Source organism: Sceloporus undulatus, chromosome 2 (assembly GCF_019175285.1).
Source record: "Sceloporus undulatus isolate JIND9_A2432 ecotype Alabama chromosome 2, SceUnd_v1.1, whole genome shotgun sequence".
Lineage (NCBI taxonomy): Eukaryota > Metazoa > Chordata > Lepidosauria > Squamata > Phrynosomatidae > Sceloporus > Sceloporus undulatus.
Window position 1 is genome coordinate 102351557 of NC_056523.1, and position 26294 is coordinate 102377850.

The window sequence follows — 26294 nt, forward strand, 5'->3', positions numbered from 1 at the left end:
TATGAAGTTTTAATATGTAAGCCATCTTGATTATCTTTGATAGAGAGGCAGGATACAAATAAAATTATTTATTTATTTATTTATTTATTTATTTGAAGGGATGTCATACTGAGGATGGGGCAAGTTTGTTTTCTGCTGCTCCAGAGGCCAGGACACAGAGCAATGGATCTGAATGACAGGAAAAGAAATTTCACATAAACATTAGGAAGAACTTCCTAATCAGAGTAGTGGAGTTTTTTTCTTTGGAGGTTTTTTAAACAGAGGCTGGATGGCTGTTTATAGGTAGTGCTTTGATTGTGCCTTTTGGCATGGCTCTTCCAGTTGTATGACTGTTATTCTTTGAAAGCTAGCAGGGCTTAACAAACATCCTGCTAACCCCCATTATGTGGAACAAGCCTTTCTGGATTTCAAGCCAACCCCAATATTTGTGGCATTGCACATAAAGAAAAAGTTCCTCAAGTATGCAAGGGAAGTGACCAAATTGACAGCACAATTGGATGCCATGACTTAGAAGTGTCTAAATGCAATACAGTTGCTTAATTAGGGTGACTGAGGCAACAAGGCAGCACAAGCAGAGACCAAAATCTTTTGGACAGAAAACATGGGTTTGGCCCATGGGAGAAAAGTAATGCTGGGAATGGATTATAAGAAACAAGCATCATTCCAGACAAACTTGAGAGATTTACAGGTAAACACAAAAGGGAATTGGTATACTTTTGGTACTGCAACCAATATAAAAAGTAGAAAGTCAAGGGCTACATCTGCCCTGCAAAAATACCACAGTTTGACACTGCTTTAACTGCCATGTCTCAATTCTCTGGAATCCTCGGATTTGTAGCTTGTTGTGGCACAAGGGGTCTCTGATAGAGAAGGCTAAATATCTCACAAACTACAAACCCCAGAATTCCATAGCATTGAGCTGTGACAGTTAAAGCAATGTCAAACTGCATTTTTTCCACAGTGTAGCTGCAGTCATGGACATTTCAGGAGTGCAGGAAAAGAGCAGAAAATAATGACTATGCCCAGGTTGAGACTAAACAGAAGAGTCAATTGTCTGGCTGTGGGGATTGAACAGAAGGTGTTTGGCAGTTTTCTGGCCACCAAGAAAGGTTAGTTCGGTTGAAACATAGGACAGGGACTTCTTTGTGGCAGCAACTTTTGATCAAGAAGGAACTACTTTAGACACTAGTTTGGAACTAGTTTGGACACTGCCTGGTATCTCTTTCAGCCCTGAGGTCCTGTGATTAAAGTGAGGGTACCATATGTCTCTAAAATACTGCTGCTTTATTCATCTCTCTGCAAAACACAGTAGACAGCTTTGAAGACTGGAAGGTTTTCTAGTCTAGACATAATAAACAACTGGTTGGAGCACTCCGCACTTCATCCATTATTGTGTAAGAAGGCCAGCTTAAGTCTTCCTCTACAGGATTTAAGTAGTTTCTTTTTGCTCCCTAAGGGAGTTAACTTGCATGGTTGCCTAAACAGCTCATCTATTCTTTTCTGAAATAGCTAGCGATAGCTGGTCATGATTGTTTTATCACCTGTGTTAAACAATTAAATCTGTATTGTTTTGATATAACCCAATTGCTTAATCTTGGTTAAATGCTATTTTATTTTGATATAGTTAATACCTCCACCTTACCAAACTGCTGGAGCAATCTTGAGTTTAATGAATACTTTTTTATTGAACAGTTTTGGGTTTATGGAGCAGTTTTGTCTGATGCTTATTTTTCCTGACACAACAACTATATAATTGTATTAAGTAACACTGAAAAGGAGTATGCCACATTGCAACGTTTTGTTAAAGGTCTTCCCTTTCCCATCAATATTTGACATTTTTTCCTCATATTACAGCAATCAGGACTAGCCTCTATGAATTACTAAGTGATATCTGAAGAAATCCTGTTTGTGTGCTATGATTTGGGGACAGAATTGTGATTCCTTCCCCATTTATGAATCTGAGGGAAATTATTTAGTAATCAATTAAAAATGGAGAGAGGAAGATCACTGCAGGTTTCTGCTTAACATATGCTGATCCAGTTGGTTTTTTTCTCAAAATCAAAGGGGTGGCATGATTTTTCACATATGGAAAGACAGTAGATCCCAAACCTCAGTTTGCATTGGCACAGTACAATGAGAACTACTGGGACTTCTTCGAAGGCTTGACACACAACCACAATATCCTAGAATGCAACTGCACTTAGTCCGGTTGCAGAAAGGACAGCAGAATGTCTCCTTGGGTGATATTTCCAAGTTGTGGTTCTTTCTGTGTTGTCGTTTCTCTTCGAGACTCATTCGGCGTGAGTTTTCGAAAAAGGCTGCAGCATCGTGGATAGTGCATCTCCATGCCTGCCGATGCAAGGCCAGGGCAGACCATTGTTGGTGATCAATTTGGCCAAGCCTGAGATGTTGTTTCAGAGAGACCTTGTATCTCTTCAGTGAGGTGCCCAATGCTGACCCATGGGGTGCCCCTCACTGACCCATGGCGAGTTCACCATAGAGTATTATTTTTGGGAGGCGATGGTCCTCCATCCTAGAAACGTGTCTTGCCCAGCGCAGCTGCGTCCTCAATAGCATGGCCTCAATGCTGGTGATCCCTGCTTGCTCAAGGACAGCAACATTTGTCACATAGTCAGTCAAGTGTATATTTAGAATTGTGCGTAAACAGCGCTGATGAAAGTGTTCGAGGAGTCGTAGGTGTTGGCAATAGGTGACCCATGTTTCAGACCCATAAAGAAGAATACATAGTAGATATGGTAAAGCAATAATAAATACACAGAATGTTGAAAGATTGGTCATTTGTGTTTCATATTAATCAGCATGTTCTTATTTATTTGTATGAAAAGAAATATCAGAGGAGATAATTAAAACTTATTTTAAAGAGACTGCTCATCTCTTGAGAAATGGAATCATAGTCATTGCAACAAAAATTATCTTTTAAAGCAACAGATATGATTAACCAAAACATCAGAGAACTTTCTCATTAGATAACTCTATCCCAGTTTATCATTTCATGACAGTGTGTGGAAGCAAGTACAGATGCTATGAATAGATGTTGAGGAAACTAGATGGTAACGTTTGGGATTGAATTCTGCATGCATTTCTTGGTGATTGATCTTCTTATATTACATCATTATAAATAAACCAGAGGGGGCCTGTGATTACAAGGAAACCTTTGTTTCATTTTGGAAAGTAGCATCTCTCTCTCTTTTAAGTCAAATTACAGATGTTACCAGGATGTGTCATTAGCTTTCCTCAAAGGGAGTTACAAGCTTTGCAAGATTCTTGGCATTAATACAAAAACAGTGGGGAGGAAAACTACAGGGATTTAATAAACAGTGTGATATTTCATGCATGACTAGGAAGTGACAGGTAATTTGAATAGCAGTCAGAGAAAGCTGCTAGGAAAGATAACACTCCTCCAGGAAGCTATTAGAACAGTTGCTACAGTGTTGACTGCTTCTTTTAATTGCAGAAATAATTTTCATTTGCTGCTTGATTTCAAGGAACTCATCCCAACCATGTTATGAAACAGTGAAACTTGGAAACGAAACCTGCAGCTTTCCAAGGGCAAAGGGCATTTACTGTTGAACTTTAAGCTAAAGCACTGATTCTCAAACTTTGGCCCTCCACAAATCCCTACTCATTGGCCTAATTGATTGTGGCTTTTGGGGGCTGAAATCTAAAATTTCCAGAGAACCAATGTTTGGGAACCACTGGGCTAAATATTTGGATTCATTTGATTTTGGAATGAATTTCAGCAGTCATAGTTACCAAGGACATCACTGTTAGGTCAGCAGTCTACAAATTGTTATCAAGAGCTGGAATGCCCAGAATACAAAAATTCTAAACATTTCCACAGTCTTAATCTGCCTGCTCGGCACACAGAATGAGAGAGAATGCTGTATCATCTCTGTGCCAGCACATCTTAGTCCTAGTATAAAGCAACTGGTTCTCAGAATTCTATGGTGGCTATTCAACAGACCATGGAATTGCATGTGGGCAAGAGTACAATTGCTACACTGGCGGAAGCTTGTCTGCCAAGCACCAGACACCGTAACCACTGAGGAATGGGGACACATTGTATGAATCTTAATCCTTTGGACTCTGCTGCCTGGGAAGAAAGAGACAGACTCACTCCCTACACTGTTGGGAAATTTCCCTGCACATTTGACAGGAAGGAAGGAGAAATGTGGGGTGAAAAACCTGATGAGCCACCCTGGGAGGGGGGAGTGCATTCTTCTATCTGTTCTCTTCTTTCTCCCTCCCATGAGTTTTCTGTGAGCTCAGTTTTAGCTCCAATTTTTCATAGGAATTTGAAATGATTGTACAGTATTCCTGTAGATAAGTCCTAAACCTCAAAATCAATATTTATTTGGAAAATACTATATCTGGCTATTGTAACCATTTGAGAGGCAGCAGGTGTAGTTCGGGCAGAACTATGACCATGGAGACAGGGGTTTGATTCCTCGCTTAGTCATGGAAACCCACTGGGTGACCTTGGGTGAGTCGCACAGTCTCAAGCCCTGAAAACCCCACAGTAGCATGCCTTAGATTCACCGTTAGTCAGAAATTACTTGAAGACACACAATAGCAACAAATTGTAATCTTATACTCTGCTCCTGACTTAAGCGTGACTGGAATCTTTCAGTTCCATTCTGTAATTTGCTGGATTTCTGGCAGTCTTTGTTGGATTCTGCCTAAAATTCTACAAGACACCTAGATTTTGAGCACCAGAACGGTTTGATGCAACTATTTAAAGGAGGGGATGAAGAGAAAACAAATAAATGTAAAGACCACACTTTGCTGTTTTTGCTTTTGTTTTGTTTTTCTTCTCCGACAACACTATTTTCCTATTGTGAATTCCAGAAAGATTGCCTTTGGATGGTGAGAGTTCTTGTTTTTATTTATTTTTTATGCATGTGTTGCAAAGACAGATTTAAAGAAAAATCGACCTTATCTGGCTTACAACCTTTATCTCCAAACAATAGTAGTTTCTGACACTTTGAATTCTGCCCTGGTAAACAAATCCAAAACTGTGACACCTCCAAATCCAGAAGGAAATCCAGTAAATATCTCAGTACTTAAGTAGGTCACATTGAGAATCTAATTTCCAAATAATGGTATATAGGACTATGTACTAATTTCAAACTCACTGCACCTTCCAACCCCTCAAAAATGTAAGTGCAGCCCTAATCTATTGAACCGTTTAAGGGAAAGAGAGATATGATATTGTTCATATTATCAGCTTTCAAAGAAAGAGATAAGATCATGCACCTGAACCCTAAAACTTACAAGTTGGAGAGCAGTCTAAATGGGCTAACAGTTTTCATGGTGAAAAGTGGAAGCAGACAATTTTAGTTACAAGTGATTGACTCACAGTTTGTTTCAATAATTACCATACTGTATTATCTCCTTTAAACTTGAAAATTATAATGGTAAAGCCACTTCTTCCCAAAGTGCCTTTTTCCCCACAAGCAGATCCTGTGAGTGAAAAATCTTCAGTCAAAATACTATCCAGTAATTTTCTTTCTTACTCTCTGTCATGCAGATTAATCCTGGAAGCAAAGCTGCTCTTGCCAACCTTTACCCAGGTGATGTCATTCTGGCAATTAATGGTGAGAGCACAGAAAACATGACACATTTAGAAGCACAAAACAAGATCAAGGCTTGTCTGGATCAGCTAACACTTTCTGTGAACAGGTAACTATTTTCATTTGCTTTTTCATGCTGAGATAATAGGTCTTTACACAGATTCACCAAAGTATATTGGACATAGGATTGTCCAATATACAGTGACTGACAGGCATAAGCATAAACTAATTCTCATATACATATACTGCAAAAATGAATAATCTTTGTAAGACTAATATTATCTTTAAAACACTGAATAGTTTCATTTCTACTGCTGATTTCCAGTCCAAGCTAAAATCTTATTATTGCATATACATATCTTATGAACAAGTTTAGATTTTGAGAACTATTTGAAACCCAATTGATTGCTTTAGTGTGTGTGTGTGTGTGTGTGTGTGTGTATAAAAACAATAACCCAGTTTACTAAGTCATTGACAGCAAAATTAAAATACAATAAATTCCAAACATTACATTATTGCTCATTGAATCCATATAGTGCCCTGTGCTGATTCCAAAGAAACGATGAGCATTTTAAAGAATATGAGACTCCTGTTTCTGCTTCAGAAGATGACTTGTGACTTAACCTTTCCCAGGTTACATTATAAAAGGATTTTTGAAAAGAGAGTGAAATTCTGGCATAATCTCATTTTGCATAAAGTCAATAGAAGGCAAGCACCATCCATATGAGAAGCTTCATTGTATGTAAAAATTCCACAGAAATACATCAAAGCAGATGAGAGCTTTTGCTTTTCCATACATGGAATAGTAGCTTATGTGGAATCCCAAAGGGCCCCACTATATCCATTTATGTCAATCAGAAGCTTTTCGTCCACTTTCATGGTAGCTTAACATGCCATATACAGACTGTAACAGAAGATTTTACACAAAAAGATTTTATAATTAGCATTCCAACCAAAGTTGCTTAGTTGGCATAGAAGTGTTTGTAAGAAGCTGTCTTGACCTAAATAACATTTCATAAATCTGTAGCAGAGAACACATATGAAATGAAAAATTGTTACTAAAGCATTTGCAGATATTATTATTAAGGATTTCATACATTTCCACCCCAGCAGTTCAAAACTGTTTGTGAAAACAAGTTTGGATCTTTTCCTTGCCACTGTTCTCTGACTTTCATAAACCACCCCATTGCTCCTGCTACTTATTTCTGCAACTTGTGTCACTGGTATTTTACTATCTTTGTGTGCTTTCTGAAGCAACTGCCAACATTGTGGTTGTGAAGAAACTCCAGGAAAAGCACTGAAAGCAGGGAGGGTGAAAGAGAAGGACAGTTTACAGTAGAGTGTTTGTGTTTAAGCACCAAGGTATTTGGAATACAGATACGGTCCCTGTTCCCAGTGATAGTAACACAATGCTTTCAGTTCTTATTTAGCTTTTTCTCAAATAGCCTTGCAATTTAAGATGGGCTATGTTAGAGTAAAGGCATCCAGTTAATTTCAAAGTACCATTCAGTACATTTGTTCCTTATGTATATACATAATGGGGGAGTGGGGAGGAAAGTTTCTGCCTGCCCTTTGTAGTTAGTTAAAACATGTGTGTTACAATATCAGTATTAAAACTAAGCATTTAGGTTCCCACTAATGCAAAGTCGTCCTGGAAGGAAAGTTTAACCCATCTTGCCCATTCTGTTTGCCCTTGCTACCAAAACTAAATAGCTAGAGGATTTCTGCTTGGCTTTGTGGAATGTCTGCTTTTTTGATCTTCCAAGGTTCTGTCTTATCCACATGGTATTTAATAACTGCATGAAACTACTGGGTAGGCTCACCCAGCATTTTAGAGGAGGCCTATAGCCAAAGACAAAGAAGGTATGGAGGTCCAACCATCTCTGAGTTCCCCTCATGGGGCAGAGGGGAGGGTTGATCAGCTGTCAGTCTCACTGGACTGTCTTTGCCATGCCTATGAGCTTACTTATTTCCCCATGGAAGAATGGAATCTATTTAATGTATTTACAAGCAACATGCCTTACCTACTTTTCATTTAATTATACTGGCCAGTTCCTTGATACTAAGGCTAGTCCAGCTCAAATTTTCATGTTATAGGCCTGATTTAGAATATGGTATCAGTGCTATATATAAGCAGACAACCAGCTCTGTTTCTTTTCATCAATTCTGCATGAGATCATGGAAGTACATGATTGATGGTGATTCATATGAAAGGTGAATCTGTGTTCAATTTTAGCAAGTTGCGTTCCTGCTCATAATTTGGGGACCTCATTGATCCATTTTGTCCACACAATAGATCCTGTGGCTCAAAGAACCAGTTCATCTCAGGTAACAATGTAAGTTATAATGCTTTCTGGACAGGGATGGCTTTGCTTCAGTCATTCACAGCCTAGTAACCTCCATTTTGCATTGCTGCAATACATTGTGCATTGGAACTGCCTTTGAAAATAGTCTAGAAACGATTAGTACAAAGTATAGTTAGTATAGAATATAGTTACAAGATTAATAAATGGAACTAAAGTTTATGAATATAATACAGCAATACAGTTGTCATTCACTGTTGTCATTCTAATCTGGTAGTCCATTTTCTCACCCAATTCAAAATCATGCTATGACTTGGGACATCAGTGAAGGTCTGCTTGAAGGTAACTGCATCTTCTGAGATCTTCACTGAAGCTTTTCTTTGAGTGACATGCAGTTGGATAACTATGAATGAAAGGGAATTTTCAGCAGAGTTATTCCATAACTCTAGTTATGGAATGAATAACCACTTCAGAGGAATCCACTTGGGATATACTCTCATGTCTTTGGGGATAAGGAAAAAGAGATTTTTATTTCCCCAGGGGTCCTTTCACACTACAGATGGCCCTTCATATCCACAGGGGTTCTCTTCTGAATCCCGCCCCTGCAGATACCAAATTCTACAGGACTCAAGTCCTGTTGTCTTAAATGGTAGTGATTGTGATGCAACCTCCTTTCTAAGCCTTGAGGTTACCTTTTACTTCTCACTTATAGAAGCCCCTCATCAGTGACACCTGCCCAGCATCCACCTTTTATACACTTTCCCTAAATGTATAAGGGCTAAGGTCCTAAATATTTTTCTCTTATAAGTTTAATATCTTAGGTAGCATATTTGCCTGTGCCTGTATGGTTTAGAATTCACTCAGGCAGAGGCTTCTGTTATAACAAATAAACATTAACTTTATTGAATAACATTTAGCAAAATGTAGTTTGGGTAGAATAGTTCAAATGTGATATGGTTACATTAATATAACCATTGTAGGCATTTCAGTTTCCTCTTTGCAATCTCCAATATACTTTCTCTCCCATTCAGTATCCTTCTCTGTATTGAGACCCTTTGCCTCTTTCTTCAGTTACTCTACTGTCTTGTCAAAATATCTCTCTGACTTTCTCTAGGCCCAGTCAGAGTCCCTATCTGACCCTCTCCCTAGAACTCTCACTCAAACCTCCCCTGAACGCAAACCTTCCCTCAACTCGATTCCTTTAATCTCCTTTCAACTCTCTTAAATTCCCCTTCAACTCAACCCACAGTCACTCACTCCTGCCCCTCTCTCACAGTCAGCCCAAACTGTAATTGACTGTTAGGAAACAAAGTCTGCCCAGTGACTCCATCACAAATATATGTGCAACTGCATTGACACAGGCATGTGCATGTGCCACCATTGAGGAGAACAGGGCAGGGACTTCCATGGATGGCAAACCTACAAATGAGAAGTGTAGACTGTACACAATTATAATGCTATAATCTCATTTTAACTGCCACAGCAACATCCTATAGAATACTGGGATTGGCATTTTAGAGAGTGGGGCCTTTAGAGTCCTCAACCAGGGAGCTCCTCTGATGCCTCTAACCAAACTACAAATCCCAGGATTCTATAGGATGCAGCCAGTCCAAGGGAATCCATGGTGGTATAACCATGCCATGTGAAAGATGTTTGAAATCATGTTGAATGCTTTAACTCTATTTTGGTTTTGTTGATTTTTATTCTGGGTTGTTTTCTTCTTGACCTGGTTTTCTTTGAGAGCTGCATTTTTAAAATTACAATATTTATTGTACTGCAGGGTGAATATACGCTGTGAAGCCGCAAGGGCTACACCATCCTATTTTGACACCTTCTAGAAGTCCAACAGCCTGCACTGTGATGCCACAATTGCCATTTTAGGTGACAAGAAGTGACATCATGTCATTCCCATTTGCCTGTGGGCTGCTTGGGGAGGCTGTTTGTTTGGGGTGAGAGCCCTCTTAAACAGGAACAAAACTCTGTGGGTTTTTTCAGCTTCAAATGGTGGAGGTAAAAATTCAGCGGAGGCCCAAAGGGGTACACTGTATCCATCAAAAGGCTACATGTGGCTCATAAGCCACACAGGTCCCACCCTTGCAATTTCATTTGTTTTTACTTGCTATTGCTATTTTTTCTTGTAAACTGCCAAGAGAAATTCTGTCATGGGAAAACCTGTAGATGACTACATAAATAGGAAAAACAAAGGAATGCTTTGCAACTGTGGCCAAAGATTAAGGTTTCAGAGAAAGGACCTAAATACATGTAGCAATATGAGCCCAGAAGATCTTGTGGCATTTCTGCTACAGCCAAATATACATTTACCTTGGGAAAATTCCAAATTGTCTCCAAATTGGAGACATGCCACAAAGGTGTAGACATTAATTGACAAAGAATAGTACAATAAAATATGTGAGTTCTAAGGACAATTTAGCAGCACAACATACTGTTTTAAAATTCAGACAGAATCATCATCTTTGCATCAATTGAAGTTCCCTTTCTAACAGTACTATTCTTATGTTCTGAGAGAACTGTGTACACTGGTGATTGCACAGCATTTCTCAGATAGCTGCAATTTGACAAGATTGTATTCTTCAGAGACAACATGATGTCATGTTTTCAGCAGCACATGTGTTTTCACATATCTTTAATGAGCACATTTCTTCACCAAGATAAACTCTACTGTGGCCGAAGTAGATTTCTGCACTTTTGATGAAACTACGCTGACCTGGCGGAATGAGTCAGCCTTCAACTGTGCCTTCCATTTTTGGCAGTTATATAGGAGATAATGAATAACAACTGGGCTCCAGGTGGGAACAATGTCACACAAATGCATTTGGACTTCAGAATGTATATCTGGGTGTAGGTGTTCTCATAACACTCTTTAGAGTGACAGACAATGTCCACGCCACTTTATTCTGAGTGGCATCCATACAAGAATGCCCAATGTGAGCTAGATTGGACTATCAGATTAAGTATAATGTAATTTCATTTACCCTGACTTCAGTCAATGTGTAACCAAATTTGATTAGCTTTGTTGTCCTTTAGTGTTCATATGATACCTTTTTGTTATCTGAGCCAGGCATATTGCAGGAGAAAAAAGTCCTTTAAGGTTTAAAATGTGCCAAAGCAGTACAAGATTGTGGAGAAGAGTCCCCATGAACAATCTGGAAAATGTATTTCCTCAAACTTTGAAATAATTCATTTTTACTTCAGAAATGTGTGAGGGTAAAAACTCAGGGGTGACACAGATAGGCAGCTTGGAGAGTAATCTTATCTCTTTTTTGATGGAGTTACAAGCTTGGTAAATGAGGGGAATGCTGTTGATACAGCATATCATCATTTCAATAATGGATTCAAAATACAGGTAAAGAAATTCCAGCTAAGCATCTGGAAGAACCTTCTGACAGTAACAGCTGTTCTATGGTGGAGTACATTGCCTCAGAGTGTGTTGGAGGTTTTTAAAAAGACGCTAGATGGCCATCCATTGGGACTGTGTCTTCCTGCATGGCAGGGGGTTGAACTAGAGTTCTCTTCCAACTCTATATTTATGTGATTCTATAATTATAGGAGTTGAAGTCCAAATCATCTAGAGAACAAAAGGCTGGGAACCACTGCTCCAATGTTCTAAACTTTACCTGAGGCAAAGTACAACTGTTGGCCCTTTATTCCATGCACAGAAGTTGGCCAGATTGGCACAGTTGACTGTAACTTTCACACTTGTTAACAAGACTGTGTCCTTCACTGTATCTGGGGACAGTGGCATAGCTTAGAAAGTATACACACAGCTCAGTCCTCCAGTGCATTGCTGCCAGTCCTACCCTACATTCCCTGTTTGCCCTGAGTCAACTGCCTCATTCTGCCTAACAGTAGGATCAGCATACTAATGAGCTGGGCTATATCTTCTTAAAATTTTGACTACTGTCCAGATTTTGACTGCTGGCCCATTCAGTTTAAGTTTATGAATGCTTACTTCCCTCCTAAAATAAACATCTCTTTACTATTTAAATCTGAAATATATCAGTGTCCACAATTTAACAACTTCTTTTTTTCTTTTCTTTTTTAAAGCCAGGTCTCTCTAATGGGAAAAGTCAAGTTGTTTATTTTGTGCAGTAAGCAAAGCAGCTACAATAATAGTTCTGTTTTTAGCCTGGACCATATTTAACATCTGGGTTACATGGTTTTTATATTCTCAGCTTAGCCCGAAGCAATCGGTTGAGTTCCAAGTAATTTTGTCTGGCCAATAAAAAATAGTCACTGCTCAAGCCAGATCCAGACCTATTTTGTCACTGAAAATGAGTCATCTTTTCACAGCATTACTTTTCAAAAGAAGAGTGAAGTCAATTTAATCAGGAAATTACCCTTATGATAATTAATCTAGACATCCCATATATATCCTTGTATAAACTCAGCATGCTTTACACCAACTTCTTAAATAAATTACCTGTAGATGTGTTTTATATTCCAGAAATTGCTGTGTAGTGGTGTTCAGCAATCAGAGACTTAAGATGTATTTTCTTTAATTGCCAGTTCTTAAGTCATGTTTTTCCATTTATATAACATGGTGATTTTGTGTGAAGTCGAAGGCTTTCATGGCCAACATCCATAGTTTTCTGTGGGTTTTTCAGGCTGTGTGGCCATATTCTGGAAGAATTTATTCCTGATGTTTCACCTAAAACTGTTTCTGGCATCTTTAGAAGCTTTTGAAGATGTTAGCCACAGTTGCAGGTGAAATGTCAGAAATAAATTCTTCCAAAACAGCCACACAATCCAAAAAAACCACTGAAGTCTATAGTGATTTTGCATTTTGACAGAAATGTGATTCATTTGTTCGATTCTTATGAGGCATAAAGACTATTGGTATAGGTACATGGTATGATGGTATGACTTAGTAACATTGTCAAAAATAACTGAAAGCCCAGTTTTCATAAAGGCTAACCAGCTCGTATAAAGCTGCTAAAATAAAATTAAAATTAAAGGTGAGGATTTAGTTCTGTCGTTAATATATTTGCTTGTACTGTGCAAATCTTGAGGGCTGATGAATACATATCTCACAGCCTTTAGTGTTGTCTTTGGAGCAATCATTGTCATATAAATTCAGTGATCCAATGGTTTTAAAGGGCTGCTGCTTATGGTTCTGCATTGTAGCGCTATAAAACTTACTGGACATCCTTAAGAGATAGTACAACCCTGTTCTATCTCCTAATTTTTAACATTCTGTAATTTTGTTGGCAGCCTTTTAAATACTGTCAGTTTCATTTGAGACATTAAGAACTAATAAGACTTGGAAGCATGGGAGTACTCCATTTAACTATTTATAACATGTTACTGACAATTTCTTTTTTTAAAAAAAATCCCAAAAGTGTTTACAGTATTACAGTGTTCAAAATCAAAGGATGCAATAAAACAATAATAAAACAGTAGTAAAGCAGGAAAGCATACATTGAAATAAGCAAAATCACCAGGATCAGAAGGATGCTTGGACAAAGAGATAAATCTTCATTTGAAGGCAAAAACATTGTAGATTGAGAAGCATCTTGATCTCTATAAGGAATTTCTACATAGTGAACGCTACAGCTGAGAAAGCCTTCATCTGCACAGTAACTGAACTTCACAAGGCCACAGTAAGGCCTTCTGCTTCAAAATGCAGAGAAAAGGGCAGGCTATATGGAGCAAGATTGTCTCTCAGATAATTTGGCCATGAGCTGTTTAGGGCCTCAGCTACATTTACACTGCAGAATTAATTCAGCTTGACACTACTTTAACTGCCATGGCTCAGTGCTATGGCTTCCTAAAATCTGGAGTTTTGTGAGATATTTAGACCACTCTGTCAGAGAGCCCTGGTGCCATAACAAAGTACAAATTCCAGGATTCCATACGATGGAGTCATGACATTAATTCTGTAGTAGTAGATGCATCGCCTAAATCTACTTCATCAGATGCAAATAGACTCACACCTCTCCCACACTCACTACTTTAACAACAAGTAGCTTCTTTATGATTTCAAGTTTTGATCTTCAGTTCCTGCATGTTTTGTTTTTTAAGGCCAGTACTGTAAGTCCAGCTCCCAGGTGGCATGTGTCAGTTTAGCTTGGATCATCCTAAGCTCTTTACTGTTTGCATATCTAGCCTTGTAGCTTGAAAAAAAGCTAAATTTCTAAAATCATACATGGGGAAATGACAGACAATTTTTCATAGCATGGACAAGTAGTTCCTGTAATTTTGAGACACTCTGGCCTGTTACAGACAGCCAAAATAAAGCTGCTTCGAGTTCACAGTGGAGGGATGGTATTTGAATGATGCATGCGTCCTAAGAGTCCAGAAGTCCGCACCAAAGCCACGCTCCAGCCCTAAGGACTGGAGCGTGTCTTTGGTGTGGCTCTGGACTCTTAGGACGCATGCATCATTGAAACACCATACTCCACTGACTCGAACAGCTTTAGTTGATGCGTAACGGCCTCTTTTTTCAGACAACAGCATTCCTACAGTATAATGTGACTGCTTCCTGTTTGTTCCTGGTGTGTTCTGTTTTGTTTTTCTCTAATATCTTCCACCAGTCAGAAATGGAGAAGGAGAAGTGTAACAAAACTTGAGTTTAAGGAAACAATTCACTTCACTATTTTCCATTAACTGAGAGTTAAGAAAATGTGAGGGCATGACACTTCTGAATGTTATTTGAAATAGTCAGGTTTTTATGATTTTGTTTCTCTCCACATCGGATGATGAATCCCTATGGAATTTGTGTGCTGCTCATACTTTGCCAAATAAGGTTCCATGGATCCCAGCATATGGCTATGTGATTAATGGTCATGACAAGAGACAGGAACACGTCGCAATGAACATCTTCATCTTTAGCATTTGTTTTTCCACTACTATTCTTTATTCAATAATTTCCATTATATTATGTAAGAACAGGTTTTTTGTGTTGTTCTGTTTTTAGACTGTGTTCAGTGCCTGCCTTTCCTTCTCCTGGAAAGTTCAATTGGAATATCACAGTGACAGACATTTTCCACATCACTATTAAAAGAAGGATTTTGAGTATGAAAGTGATTGCATTTGATACAAGTTATTGTGTGTAATTTCAAAAACTGTGTATTCTAGGTTACATTGTCATAGAGTTCTATAGAATGTCAATCTAACAAGGAATTTACAAAGACTCACATAAATATGTTTTAAAATGTTAAATATTGGACTAAAGTAATGACCAGGACCAAGGCTACAAGTACAGCAACATTAGATAGAAGCCAATATAAAAAGATTTAAGAATAACAAATGTAAATGACTAAAGAAATAAAATGACCTGGCAGCAAAATGTATATAATCAGTGAAAAGCAAGCTCACAGCAGAGGTGGGGGGTGGGTACACCACTTGCCTGGGACACAACTTTCTAAAACTTTGTCTCTAGTCACCATTTACCTTATATCTAGGATGGGTGGGAATGCAGAGAAGGGATTCTGGGGCAGACTGCCACATATGGGTAGCTATATGTGTGAAGCAAAACAATAACTCTTAAGCTTCCTGAGCCCCTTGTAGTAAGAAATTTAGGACTGTTGCTATTTGGATGTTATGTTAATTCATGCATGGAGTGGGAAACTGTAGGATGTAAGTGGGATATATTGGACCTTGGAAGGCAGCATCACATGCTGCACCACCCCTTTAAAAAATACAGTTTTCCCTCCAATGACCTCCAGACACTCTGAGGCAATTTCACCAAGTTTTTGATACCCAGGAGATTCCTTTTGCCCAACAGGAAGTGACCCTGTATTCAATGTCTCAGTCACCTCCTGTTGGGAAAAATGATCTCCCTTGGGCCTAATATGGCAAACACACATGTAGATAAGCAAAAATCCAGTTAACTCTTTTTTTTGGTTAAAAATATATTGTACATACTCATGTATAAGTCTATAAATTTTAATGAAAAAATTGACACACCCCCCCCCCAAAAAAATCTGAGTAGACATATCCACAAGTCAGTGTAAGTACTGTACTAACTCTCATAAAAATAGAAAACATCCCCTGGTGAAAGGCAAGAGTGTGATCTATTCTGGAAGCACTGACCTTCCTCTTTTCTCTCATCCATCCACCCTTCAGTGTGAACACAAACAGTTATGCCTTCTACAATTTTGTAAGTTCTTTTGCATTGTTTTCCTTTGCTTCATCCTTTAGATCCTTTGTTACATGCCCTTAGGTTTTACCCTCGACTTATCCACAGGTCATATCAAAATCCATAATTTTGTCACCAAAGCCTGCCCTCGACTTACACATGAATTCGACTTGTAGTCAAGTATATACAGTACTTGTCTGTCAGTTTTGTTCTTAAAAAAAACTTGGATGTGTTTTCCTCAGTAAGTAAAGAAAATCTTCCCAAGCCAGTGGAGAATGAATGATTTAATATACAGAACAGAAACAACATTGATTTAGAAATTGGGACTCCAGGCTTCTAGAAGGTGAGATTGTCTAAGGTAGTGTACTATCAGAAACATTTAGGACACCAACCTTCTCTGATTTGGCACCCTCTTATCAACCTGGTAATTTCTATATAGAAAATAGATTTCCCATGATCTCCAAAGCCAAATGGGAGTATGTGTCTGGTTGGGAAAGGCAATAGAATAACAACATCATGAAGTGTGCATAAAAGGAGTGCAGTGTTGAAAGGTGATGATTTATCATTGGATAAATGCCCTCACAAATACTTTGGCAAAGTCAGGAGTCAGTTCCCTTTCATTACAATTTTTAGCAGGAATGCAGCTTCCCATAGGTCAAACTTTTTTGGCCTCCCAAATGCCCTCTAGCCAGCATTGGGGCATTTTTGACATGTTTTGCACTCTTGGGTCATTTTAGGCTTAGGAATGGCCTTTTTAAAAAAAAACCAGAGGTGACTTTGAACACTTCTTTTGGGGGGGAAAGCCTCTGCTGGAGCTAAAATTATCTGGTGAGGGCTAAAAAACATGGTGAAAACACCCTCCACATAGCACCTAGAGTTTCCAGCAAGGGTGCCAGTGAAAACAGGTTGATCACAAAGTTTGCTGTTGTTGCTCTCAGATATATCTTCCAGTTGTTTTTTTTAAAGGATGCATCTGACAATCAAAGAAACATATATGTAGACTTCTGCCAAACATAGGTACTCATCAATGATTAGGATAAACAAAGATAATTAAATATCAAAGCCAGAATCATCCAGGCCATGGTATTTCCAGTTTTTATCTATAGTTTTGAAAAGTGAAGAAAGCTGATTGGAAGAAAATTAGCTCACTTGAAATGTAGTGCTGGAAAAGAGTTCTATGGATACTATGGACTACTAAAAAGGCAAATGAATGGATCTTGGCCCAAATCAAGCCTGAACATACTATATGCACTTTGGATATATCAGCCAGAATCCTGTATGGAAGATATGAATATATAAGCCCAGTAGTTATAGTGCTATGCAATGTTATTATGCTAAATCCAAGAGGCTCTTTTAGCATCATGAGCAATACCTCACCTGTGGTAAAAGTTTCAAGTTTTATTGCTACTTTGCACAGAAAAGGATATATGGTAAGGATATAGAAAAAGCTGTTGGACAGCCTCGCATTCTCCATTCAGACGCTGGGAGCCCCAATACAGTAGCAGAGAGATCCCATCACTGGCCCACAAGTACACAGTTCCACCACACTCCAAGGTCTGTGTTGAAGCTCATTGGGCATAGCCCAAGGAATCTTATTTATACATGCCAAGCCCCTTGATCTACCTGTGAGTTTACACTTCTGTCCCAGTTTGTGCACCTGTGTGTCTAGACCTTCTGACAGGTCATCCATAACATTTGTCTTTGAAGGTCATGTTCCCAGCTCTTATCAACTGTCCTTGGACATCTCCCCAGCTGCAGATGTTTATACTAACTGAAGCCTGAGAAAACAAGGATTTCTCCCTAATTTCTCAGGCTTGTGCCATCCCAATAACTAACAATGCTTGCCAAGCAAGTTTAATGCGGTGAAGCAAACCAGGATGACATTGTGTGGGAAAGCTCTAACCCCCTCCCCCGCCCCCACACACACATAGCCTGTTATCTAGAAGTTCTGTTGGACACAAGGACTGAGTTCGTTCTTCACAACTTGATTGTTACTGTTCTTTCTGTGACCATTTCCCATCCTATTTTATCCTGGCCCACTAAGGGCTGCATAGGTTGAAGGCCTTATATGTGAACACATAGGTCTACATATTTGCCCATTGTTTTCTTGGGCTGCTAAAATGGGCAAACAGGATTTTGCCCATCTTCTTGTTTCTGCTGATCTGCACTGTAGAATAGAATTAAGCTTAAGTAATGCATTTCTCCGGTGATTTGGATGAGTCTGTTTAGAAGAATTGCCACGGTTGTTCTCCAGAGAGTGCCTCTTTGTGTGTGTTTTTCCATGCTGTTGTGAATTGGGAATGATTTACCAAGTGTTGTACGGTCAAGCTGAGATCAGGGTTTGGCTCACTGCTGCTTATTTCAGACAGCTGTATGGTAATCTCTCTCTGAAGTGCTGTCCTCTTTCTCCATTGTACTTTTCTTTAGCCTCACTGAATCAGTTTGTTTTTTAGTGTTTCCAAGTAGAAATGTTAATAGGGAGAAAGTAAGTCATCTAAAATCCAATAATACTTCAGTTCTCCTGGCTCTAAAACCAAATTCTAAAATTCTTTAGTTGAACTTTTCCTTGCTCAAAGTAGAACTTGCTTCCAAGCACAGAAAACCCAAGACTGTGGATGACTAAACAGGAGAGCGATTTCATGCAGCTGTGGAAGGATTTTTTGGTTTGTATCAAGGCAGCTTTTAGAACAAAATGATTTCCCCCTTCTGCTTGCTGACAACTTTTAAAGCATTGTTGTTGTTGTTTAGAAGTATATGCCTACCTCCATTTGATTGTAGTGTCAATAAGTTTGATTTCTTGACCTAAATCCAATTGTGAGTTCCAACTACAACAGACCTATTGAATGTAAAATATAAGTGTTAACATTAACCAAATAATTCAGCATGTCTACTCTAACTGATGTTAGCAAATGGATTTAGACCATTGTCTTTATACTGCATGTCAAAGATCCAAAGCTCAGTGCTAGGGAATTCTGGGAATTGTAGTTTATTGTGGTGCCAGAGCTCTCTGACAGAAAGGCTAAATGTCTTACAAAGCTACAGTTCCCAGAATTCCCTAGCATTGTTCCAGGGCAGCTAAAGAGATCTCAAACTGGATTATTTCTGCAGTGTGACTTGGACCACAGTAACTGTTTTCATTTGTGTGTAACACTGAACTATAGTTTAGTATTGCGTATTTGAGTTTTGGTTTTGCTTGCTCCCTCTCTTCCTCTAGCGCTTGAAGAGGCTGAAGGTTTTTGCCTCCCTTTCTAACTAAGCCCAGTTTATTATCATATCTGAACCTGGACAAACTGTGGTTAATCTTAACTAGAATGGAGTGGGGAAAGTATAGTTCAAAAGCAAAATACAGCTCCAGGACCCTGTGAAAAATGTTTTGGCTCTCAAATGCCTCCTAAATGGTTTTGCCTTAGTTTAGGCCTCCTGGTAGGGCTCAGAAAAGGCCATTTTTTGATAGGAAAGCAGGACAGGGCTGTGTACAGCCTTGACAGTGCAGCCCTTTAACTCTTGGTAAAACTCCCTTGTTTTAGAGAACTTTGAGCATTAGTTTTAAACCATCAGTTTTAAGCCAGCTGGAAATGGAAAGTAAAAGCTCAAGATTTATGCACCCAATACTACACTGTAGCTTAGTGTTATTTCAGAACCAAGACCACTGTGTGAACTGTTTCAACTTTGTAAGGCGCTTTACAGACAGCCCCTTTCCATGCCCCCAACCTAGCAGATCTGCAGTACAAAAAGAAGCCGCAAAAAGCAGCTTCTTTTTGTGTTGCAGAAAGGGCGCCATAGCCACTGGCGATGCAGCTTTTCATCACTCCTTTGGCACAGCAGGTGTACTGTGATGCCTCCCGCTGGCATGGGAGCAGAGTCAGGGTGCATGGGGTGCGGTCACCACACCCTTACTCTGTCCCAATCCTTGCTGTCTGTTTTTGCGCTGCCAGGCTTTCACATGACATGGATGGTGTTCTGCTTTTGTTTAAAATAGTTTTAAATTTTAAATTTTAATCATGTAATGTTTTTAATTGTTTGAATTATTTAACTATTTTTTAAACTTGTATTTTGCATGTTTTATAGTATTTTAACTTGGACTGTTGTAGATTTGTAAGCCACCTTGCGTCCTTCTACTGGGAAGAAGGTGGAATATAAAGAATCATAATTAATAATAAATAGCTCAAATAAATAAAGTGCTCAAACTGTTTCTATTCAATAAATGAGAAAATTCAACACTTATTTATTTTTTAAGCAGCAGGAGCCTACTTAGTGACAGCGGCATCATTAGGAGGATACAGGGTGAGCAGACCACACCAGGTGACACCCCAGAAGAGGCACACCTCCCTGCCACTCACCTTATCACGCAGCAGGGAGGGAGAGGTCCGGGGCACCCCTTCCTCCCTGCCAGGCATGTCTTTACTTGCATGTAAAGCTGCAGCAAGCAGGGAAAGAGAGGCAGCAAGCATCCCTTACTCCCTGCTCCATGTGGCTTTACTCATGAGTAAAGCTGCACCAGACAGAGAGGTGAGAGTATGCTCTTTTGGCTCCACCACAAAGCCCTCCCACACACACACAGTAGGTGGCACCTTGTGTGGGATGCCACTGCTTAGTGATTGCATTTACTTTTTTAGCCCGGTAAGCCTCTGTGTGATAATTGCCTATGAGAAATGTGTGCTTCTTAAAATTTTGATGCTAAAACAAAATACATACATTTTCAGAAACCTGTCCCCTTATGTCAAATGCTCTCCATTTTATAAATGCAAACAATTAAAAGAAATTCAATCAATCAAATTTTATTGCTTTTGACCAAAGGTCATTGCACAGCATAACAATACATATAACAATATAACAGTATAAAAATACATGTAAAAGAAATTAAACTCTAGTATTTGGCAGACCAGGAGTAAAATCCAAATAAATAAACTGACTGAAAACAGTTAGCTGTACCTACCAAGAAGAAGAGTCATAGCATTTTTCCAAAATGACATGCATAAGTCTGAGAAGAATGGAAATTTCCATGCTGTGCATAGACAACTTTCAGTTCTTTCCTAAATTTACTTTCATGTCCAATATGAGTAATGCAGAATGTTAGTTACATTATAAAGTCTTAACTTCTACCCTTTGTAAGTTAAGCCAGCTGAACTATTATCTTTGGAGAAAGCATATGGCTTCCCATAGTGATTATTTTAGTTTGAAATTGAAATTGAAGCTCTTCCAACTTGTGATGAAGAATAGTTATTTCATTTATTAATTAATTTTAAAAACAGTTATACCCATTTATTTTTCAGGAAGTTCAAGATAATGCTGTACAAAACCCATAAACTTCTCATATACCTTCTCTTCCTTCCTTCTCCAACATGAATTGAACCCTTATCTTTCCCTGTTAGGTGTAACAAGTTTGGTATTGCATCTACAATTATGTTACCGTAACCATAATATAACGAGATTCTTTAGCCCTGGTTTAGAAACCCATTTTAAACCTGGATAAAATGGAAATTATCACTATGCTAAACATGCAAGCAAAAGTAATCTGTCATTTGGGCATGTGGACAGAGCCTCACATTCCCATGTCCCCATTAGCCTGGACAGATCCTGGTCCTATGTGATGGAACTGGCAACAGCTGTTTTTGCTATACAGTGGGCCCTTGTTATCCACTGGGGTTTGGTTCCAGGACCCACTGTGGATACCAAAATCCGTGGATGCTCAAGTCCCATTAAATCCTATGGTTAGGAAAATTGTGTCCCTTATATAAAATAGGAAAATCAAGGTTTGCTATTTGAAATTTATATATTTTTGGAATATTTTCAAGCCATGGATGCTTGAATCTGTGGATAAAAAATCTGTGATTATGGAGGGCTGACTGTAGTTATTAACCTGGCTTTTTATCTTGTGAATCAGAGACTAAAGTAGTTTGTGCATGGCTAGCTCTAGATGAGTTGTGCCTGCTCATTCCTTCCTGATTTTCAGATGTTCACATGTCAGTACTCTCCTCCCTTCCTGCTTTACCAGGCGTAAAGGTAGTGTATCCTGGGTGTCCCATTTGGCAGTGTTCCTTTAACTAGCCATTTGGGAAAATAGGGCATATAAAGGCAACCTGAGAATAGCTTCTGTACTTTCACTTTCCTCCTTCAGGCCAGATTATGGGGGAGCAATGTAGCAGCTACATAGAGCCTCTGCCTTTGACCTTTAGTTTCTGTACTAGAAGTGAGCACATGGGAGGTAGTAATAAAAGTGCCTTTCCATCTAGTTTGCCTGTTCTGTTGATTCAATTTTCCCTTTTCTGTGCAATTTGGGTTGTTCCTGGAACAGAAGAATGCGGATCTAAAGGTGTGATTTGTGTCACTGTGCAGATCCTCTACCAAGCACCAAAACTGCTTTGCAAACATCAACTTGAAGTTAATTTTTCACAATTTCTCATTTAGCAATGGGCTGTTTCCTTTTTTTGTGAAAAAAATACTGCTCTTTTGGGTTGCAGTGCAGAGGTCTTTTGAAAGCGAGGAAGATGTGTAGAAAACTAGACCTAGCTGGCTCAGTTTATAGTGACCTTTTGGCTCTGCCTATTATGAATTCTTGGCACTGCCTATGGTGCCCTGCCCTCTGCTCCAACTGTGAGCACCAGCTGCTCCTACATGCCATGCTAGAAAAGGAAAGGCAAAAACACACTATCTTTTTGCAGTGTCTAAGTCATTGTTAAAAGATTAGCAGCATTATGTCTACAAAGGACACTCTTTTAGACCTTGAACAACTACGGAAATGGCAGGGTGTCATACATATATTAGAAAAGCACTGTTAAGTGTTGTACTTAAGAGGGAAAATGTTCTACAGATATAATTACAATGAATATTATGTAACCTGATAGCAAAGCCTGCTTTGTAAAACTGAACAAAACAGCCCCTCTCCTCCTTCTGTCTCCAGAAAGGAAAGGCTGAAGACTATCATTATTGTTTGCTAGTTCCTAGTAGTTTGCTTTTATGATTATTTGAGAAATATTTATGATTATTTGAGAAATATTTTTAAAAAACGCTATACAAAATGAAATCAATTGAAAGTAAGGATATATGTTCATAGTCACATTTCTCTATGATATGAATATGCTCTGTGTTAAGTAATATTTCTCTGGTGTCCTTGTGCTTTTTTAAAAATTATTTAACACTCTTAGGTTAGTTTTATATGTGTGTGTACCTCTCCTATGTACAGTTTCAAACCGAGGACAAGAAACAAACTACATGGTTGTACTGTACTATATATATTTACAGCTTTGGGTTTCTCATTGCAGGGCTGAAAACAAAGTTTGGTCCCCTAATATTTTAGAAGATGGAAAGGCACAAGCGTATCGGGTCAGTGTAGAACCAGAACCCCAGGTATGTACCATTCCTATCCTATACCATTTTTACTATTGTATAAGATAAGAAAGGAAATTCACCTCATTTTACAATGTAAAACATAAATTAACTAAAAAATGTAGGATACACAATGCCAGATTTTGAAAAACAGCTATATTTTAGTGTTTTTCAATGTACAAAGTGCTTTATTGTTTGGCATCAATTTCTTAGTTCTAACTAGTGTAAACCAGTTGAATCAATGAAACTTACATGAGAGCTGATTTACTAAATTTTCACCGATTTAGTGGTCTGCTTTAGCTGAGAATGGCAGTTGGGTTTAGGCCTTTATCTTCAGTATAGCACTGTGATATAAACGTAATGCAGTTTTAGTTATTTATTTGTTCAAGAGTTTCTAGAAAAATGCATAGCCAATTGAAGATTTGAATTCTGGTCTTCTTCAGAATTCTATATCCGTTGTACCACTTTGGTGCTTGCATTTAAATTGGGCTAATAACATCTTCCCAGCATACATATGTAATTTGAGCCCTTTGTTATATCTTTAGGAATATTTTTAGAATTTTGAAGAAACCAAGCAAAATTGTGAACTATGAACACATATTGACCCTCTTATATCAAGAATAATTATATTATCTGCTTGGGCAACTATGTTTTGTGCTGATACGTCTAAGAACTGGTGTAAATGTTCAATGGCTGCTAATATCTTAAGGGGCTTCATGAGGATGATTACATCTATACTAGGTAACAGACCCTCTGCACAGTGACAGCAGTTTCACAATGTAAACTATTTGAGACACAACAGGAGCTAGATTACGTGTGGCATGATGCACTTGCCATTCAGAGTCAGTTTCATTTGGTTTTGTGCCAAATTCCTGTGGCTTAAGTGTATATCTTGGCAGTCCTGATAAAAAGCAGCATAGCATAAACACTGCAGCCAAGTCAGCAGAGTAGCAGGTAAGGATGTTCTATATCTACCTTCTTGCTGTTTGTTAGTTCATACATTAGGAGAGACTGACAGTGTCATCTGCCATGTTCCTGGGGTTGAGGTATCAGTCTTGTTAAGTAAGCATGGACAGTGATGCCGCAGGAAAGGTGGACATAGAATTGTGGAGTACTGGATTGGGTTATACTTCCTCTGAAGGAACAGATTCACAGCTTTGTCTCTGGACTGAACATTGCTCCTGCATAATAATAATAATAATAATAATTGTTTATTATATAACCGCTATTCCAAAGATCATAGCAGTGAACAGCAGTAAGCTAATTTCCCCAACAGTCTGGGTACTCATTTTAGCGACCTCGGAAGGAGGCAAGCCTGAGTCGAGCTTGGCCCTTTTGGCGTCTTGAACTCGCAACCTTGTGGTTTTGGAGTGAATGGCTGCAGTACAGGCATTAACCACTGCGCCACCAGGGCTCCATGGTCTGGAGTCTGATTGTGTGTCCTTTAGGAGTGTCTTGCCATGCTTTGACTGAGGTATCAGTGGCATCACTTTTTGGGGAAGTTGGCTGTGGCTACAGTGATCTGTGGCTTTATAACCTCTCAATCAGTTTGAGTCAGTGCACTTTAGACACTGCTTGTCTTTGAGATATATTTTGCAACCTATTGCGAAGTCTTCCCTGATCCACTTAAAGTTCTGGTTCTCTCTTATAAATCCCTAAGTATTTTGATGCCAGAATATCCAAACACTACAATATGAACCAGTGTGTAATTTATGACAAGTTATATAGCCCACAATTCAGTTCAGGTTGGTGAACATATGGAACAAGTTGTTTTTGTTTTTTCCTGTGACAGCATTCTGATTATGAGACTCCCTCCCTAAGGAAATTGATTTGGCCTAGCTTTAGGGAAAATGTAAATCCTATTGTCCAAGCTGGCTTTTCAAAGTGGCTGTATTTGCATTAACAATATAATGTGCCATTTTTGCACTCTTTTTTAAAAACTTTTAAAATTAAAGTTAAGAATACAACATAAAAGCAATTTAATAATACAAAATGGGATACTACAGCATTACAAAATTATGGGGTGGTTATTCCATCTTCATTATTCTGCACAAATCAGTAGGAAGTGTTACAGCTTTGTACTCTAGTTCTTTTAGTTCAGTTCCTGCATTTGGCAAAATTTGCTGGTAGAACTGCTGTTGTTGAAATTAGAGTCTAAGTGACTATTATCTGATTGATACAAACATTTGTTAGAGATTTAGGCTGGGTTGAATGGTCCACTTTAGCTTCACTTTATTCAAATCAATTTGACACTTCTTCCTGAGCAGAGCTTTGGTAGAAAATCTACATTCCAAGTATATAAACATCCTTTTGACATTTCTGTTCTATTAAATTAAACTGGAAGGCAAGCAGTGAAAAGAAAATAGTTGGGGTTAGTTGATGAATGCTATGGTAATTAAGTACAAGATATTGCAAAAAAAATTGTGAAAAATACTCAATTACTTGTTTCTTTAGTTTTCATTTTCCACCTGTCATTTTCTCTAATCTGTATTTTGATATAGGACTAGTAAACATGGATAGTGAGGGAGCTGTTGCAATGACTTGAAACTCCTATACTTTGTTTTTGTGCCAGAGAATTGAGGGGGGGGGGCATGAAAACATGGTGGGATTAGTCTCATGATTGAAATATAATAATGGAGGAGTAAATCCTATTCCAAAGGAATGGACTAAATAAGAAGAGAGGAGTAGCAGCATTGTATGTCAGGGATGTATAAAACTGTGAGGAGAGATCCATGGAACACAGAAACCAGGTTGTGAGAGCATTTTGGTAAAAATTAGAGAAGTGGAAAACAACAATGACATCATTGTGGGCATCTACTATCAGCTCCAAAGCCAGACTGACTATTTGGATGACACTATCCTAAAACAATGGGAGATTCCAACTACCCTGCTATTTGTTGGAAGTCAAACTCTATCAAGAAGGTAAGGCCCAGAGAATTTCTCATTTACTTTGGAGACAATTTCATTGTC

At 38.6% G+C, this 26294-nt stretch overlaps 1 protein-coding gene across 2 annotated transcripts in view; it reads left to right on the plus strand.

The window, feature by feature from the left end:
• PDLIM4 (PDZ and LIM domain 4) overlaps nucleotides 1–26294 on the plus strand; it is a 93642-nt gene that overhangs the window by 18570 nt on the left and 48778 nt on the right. For both annotated transcript variants that reach the window (XM_042452884.1, XM_042452883.1), the window contains exons 2-3: nucleotides 5552–5703; nucleotides 23261–23345. In XM_042452884.1, the coding sequence (XP_042308818.1) occupies nucleotides 5552–5703; nucleotides 23261–23345 (237 nt within the window). The remainder of the gene's footprint in view (nucleotides 1–5551; nucleotides 5704–23260; nucleotides 23346–26294) is intronic.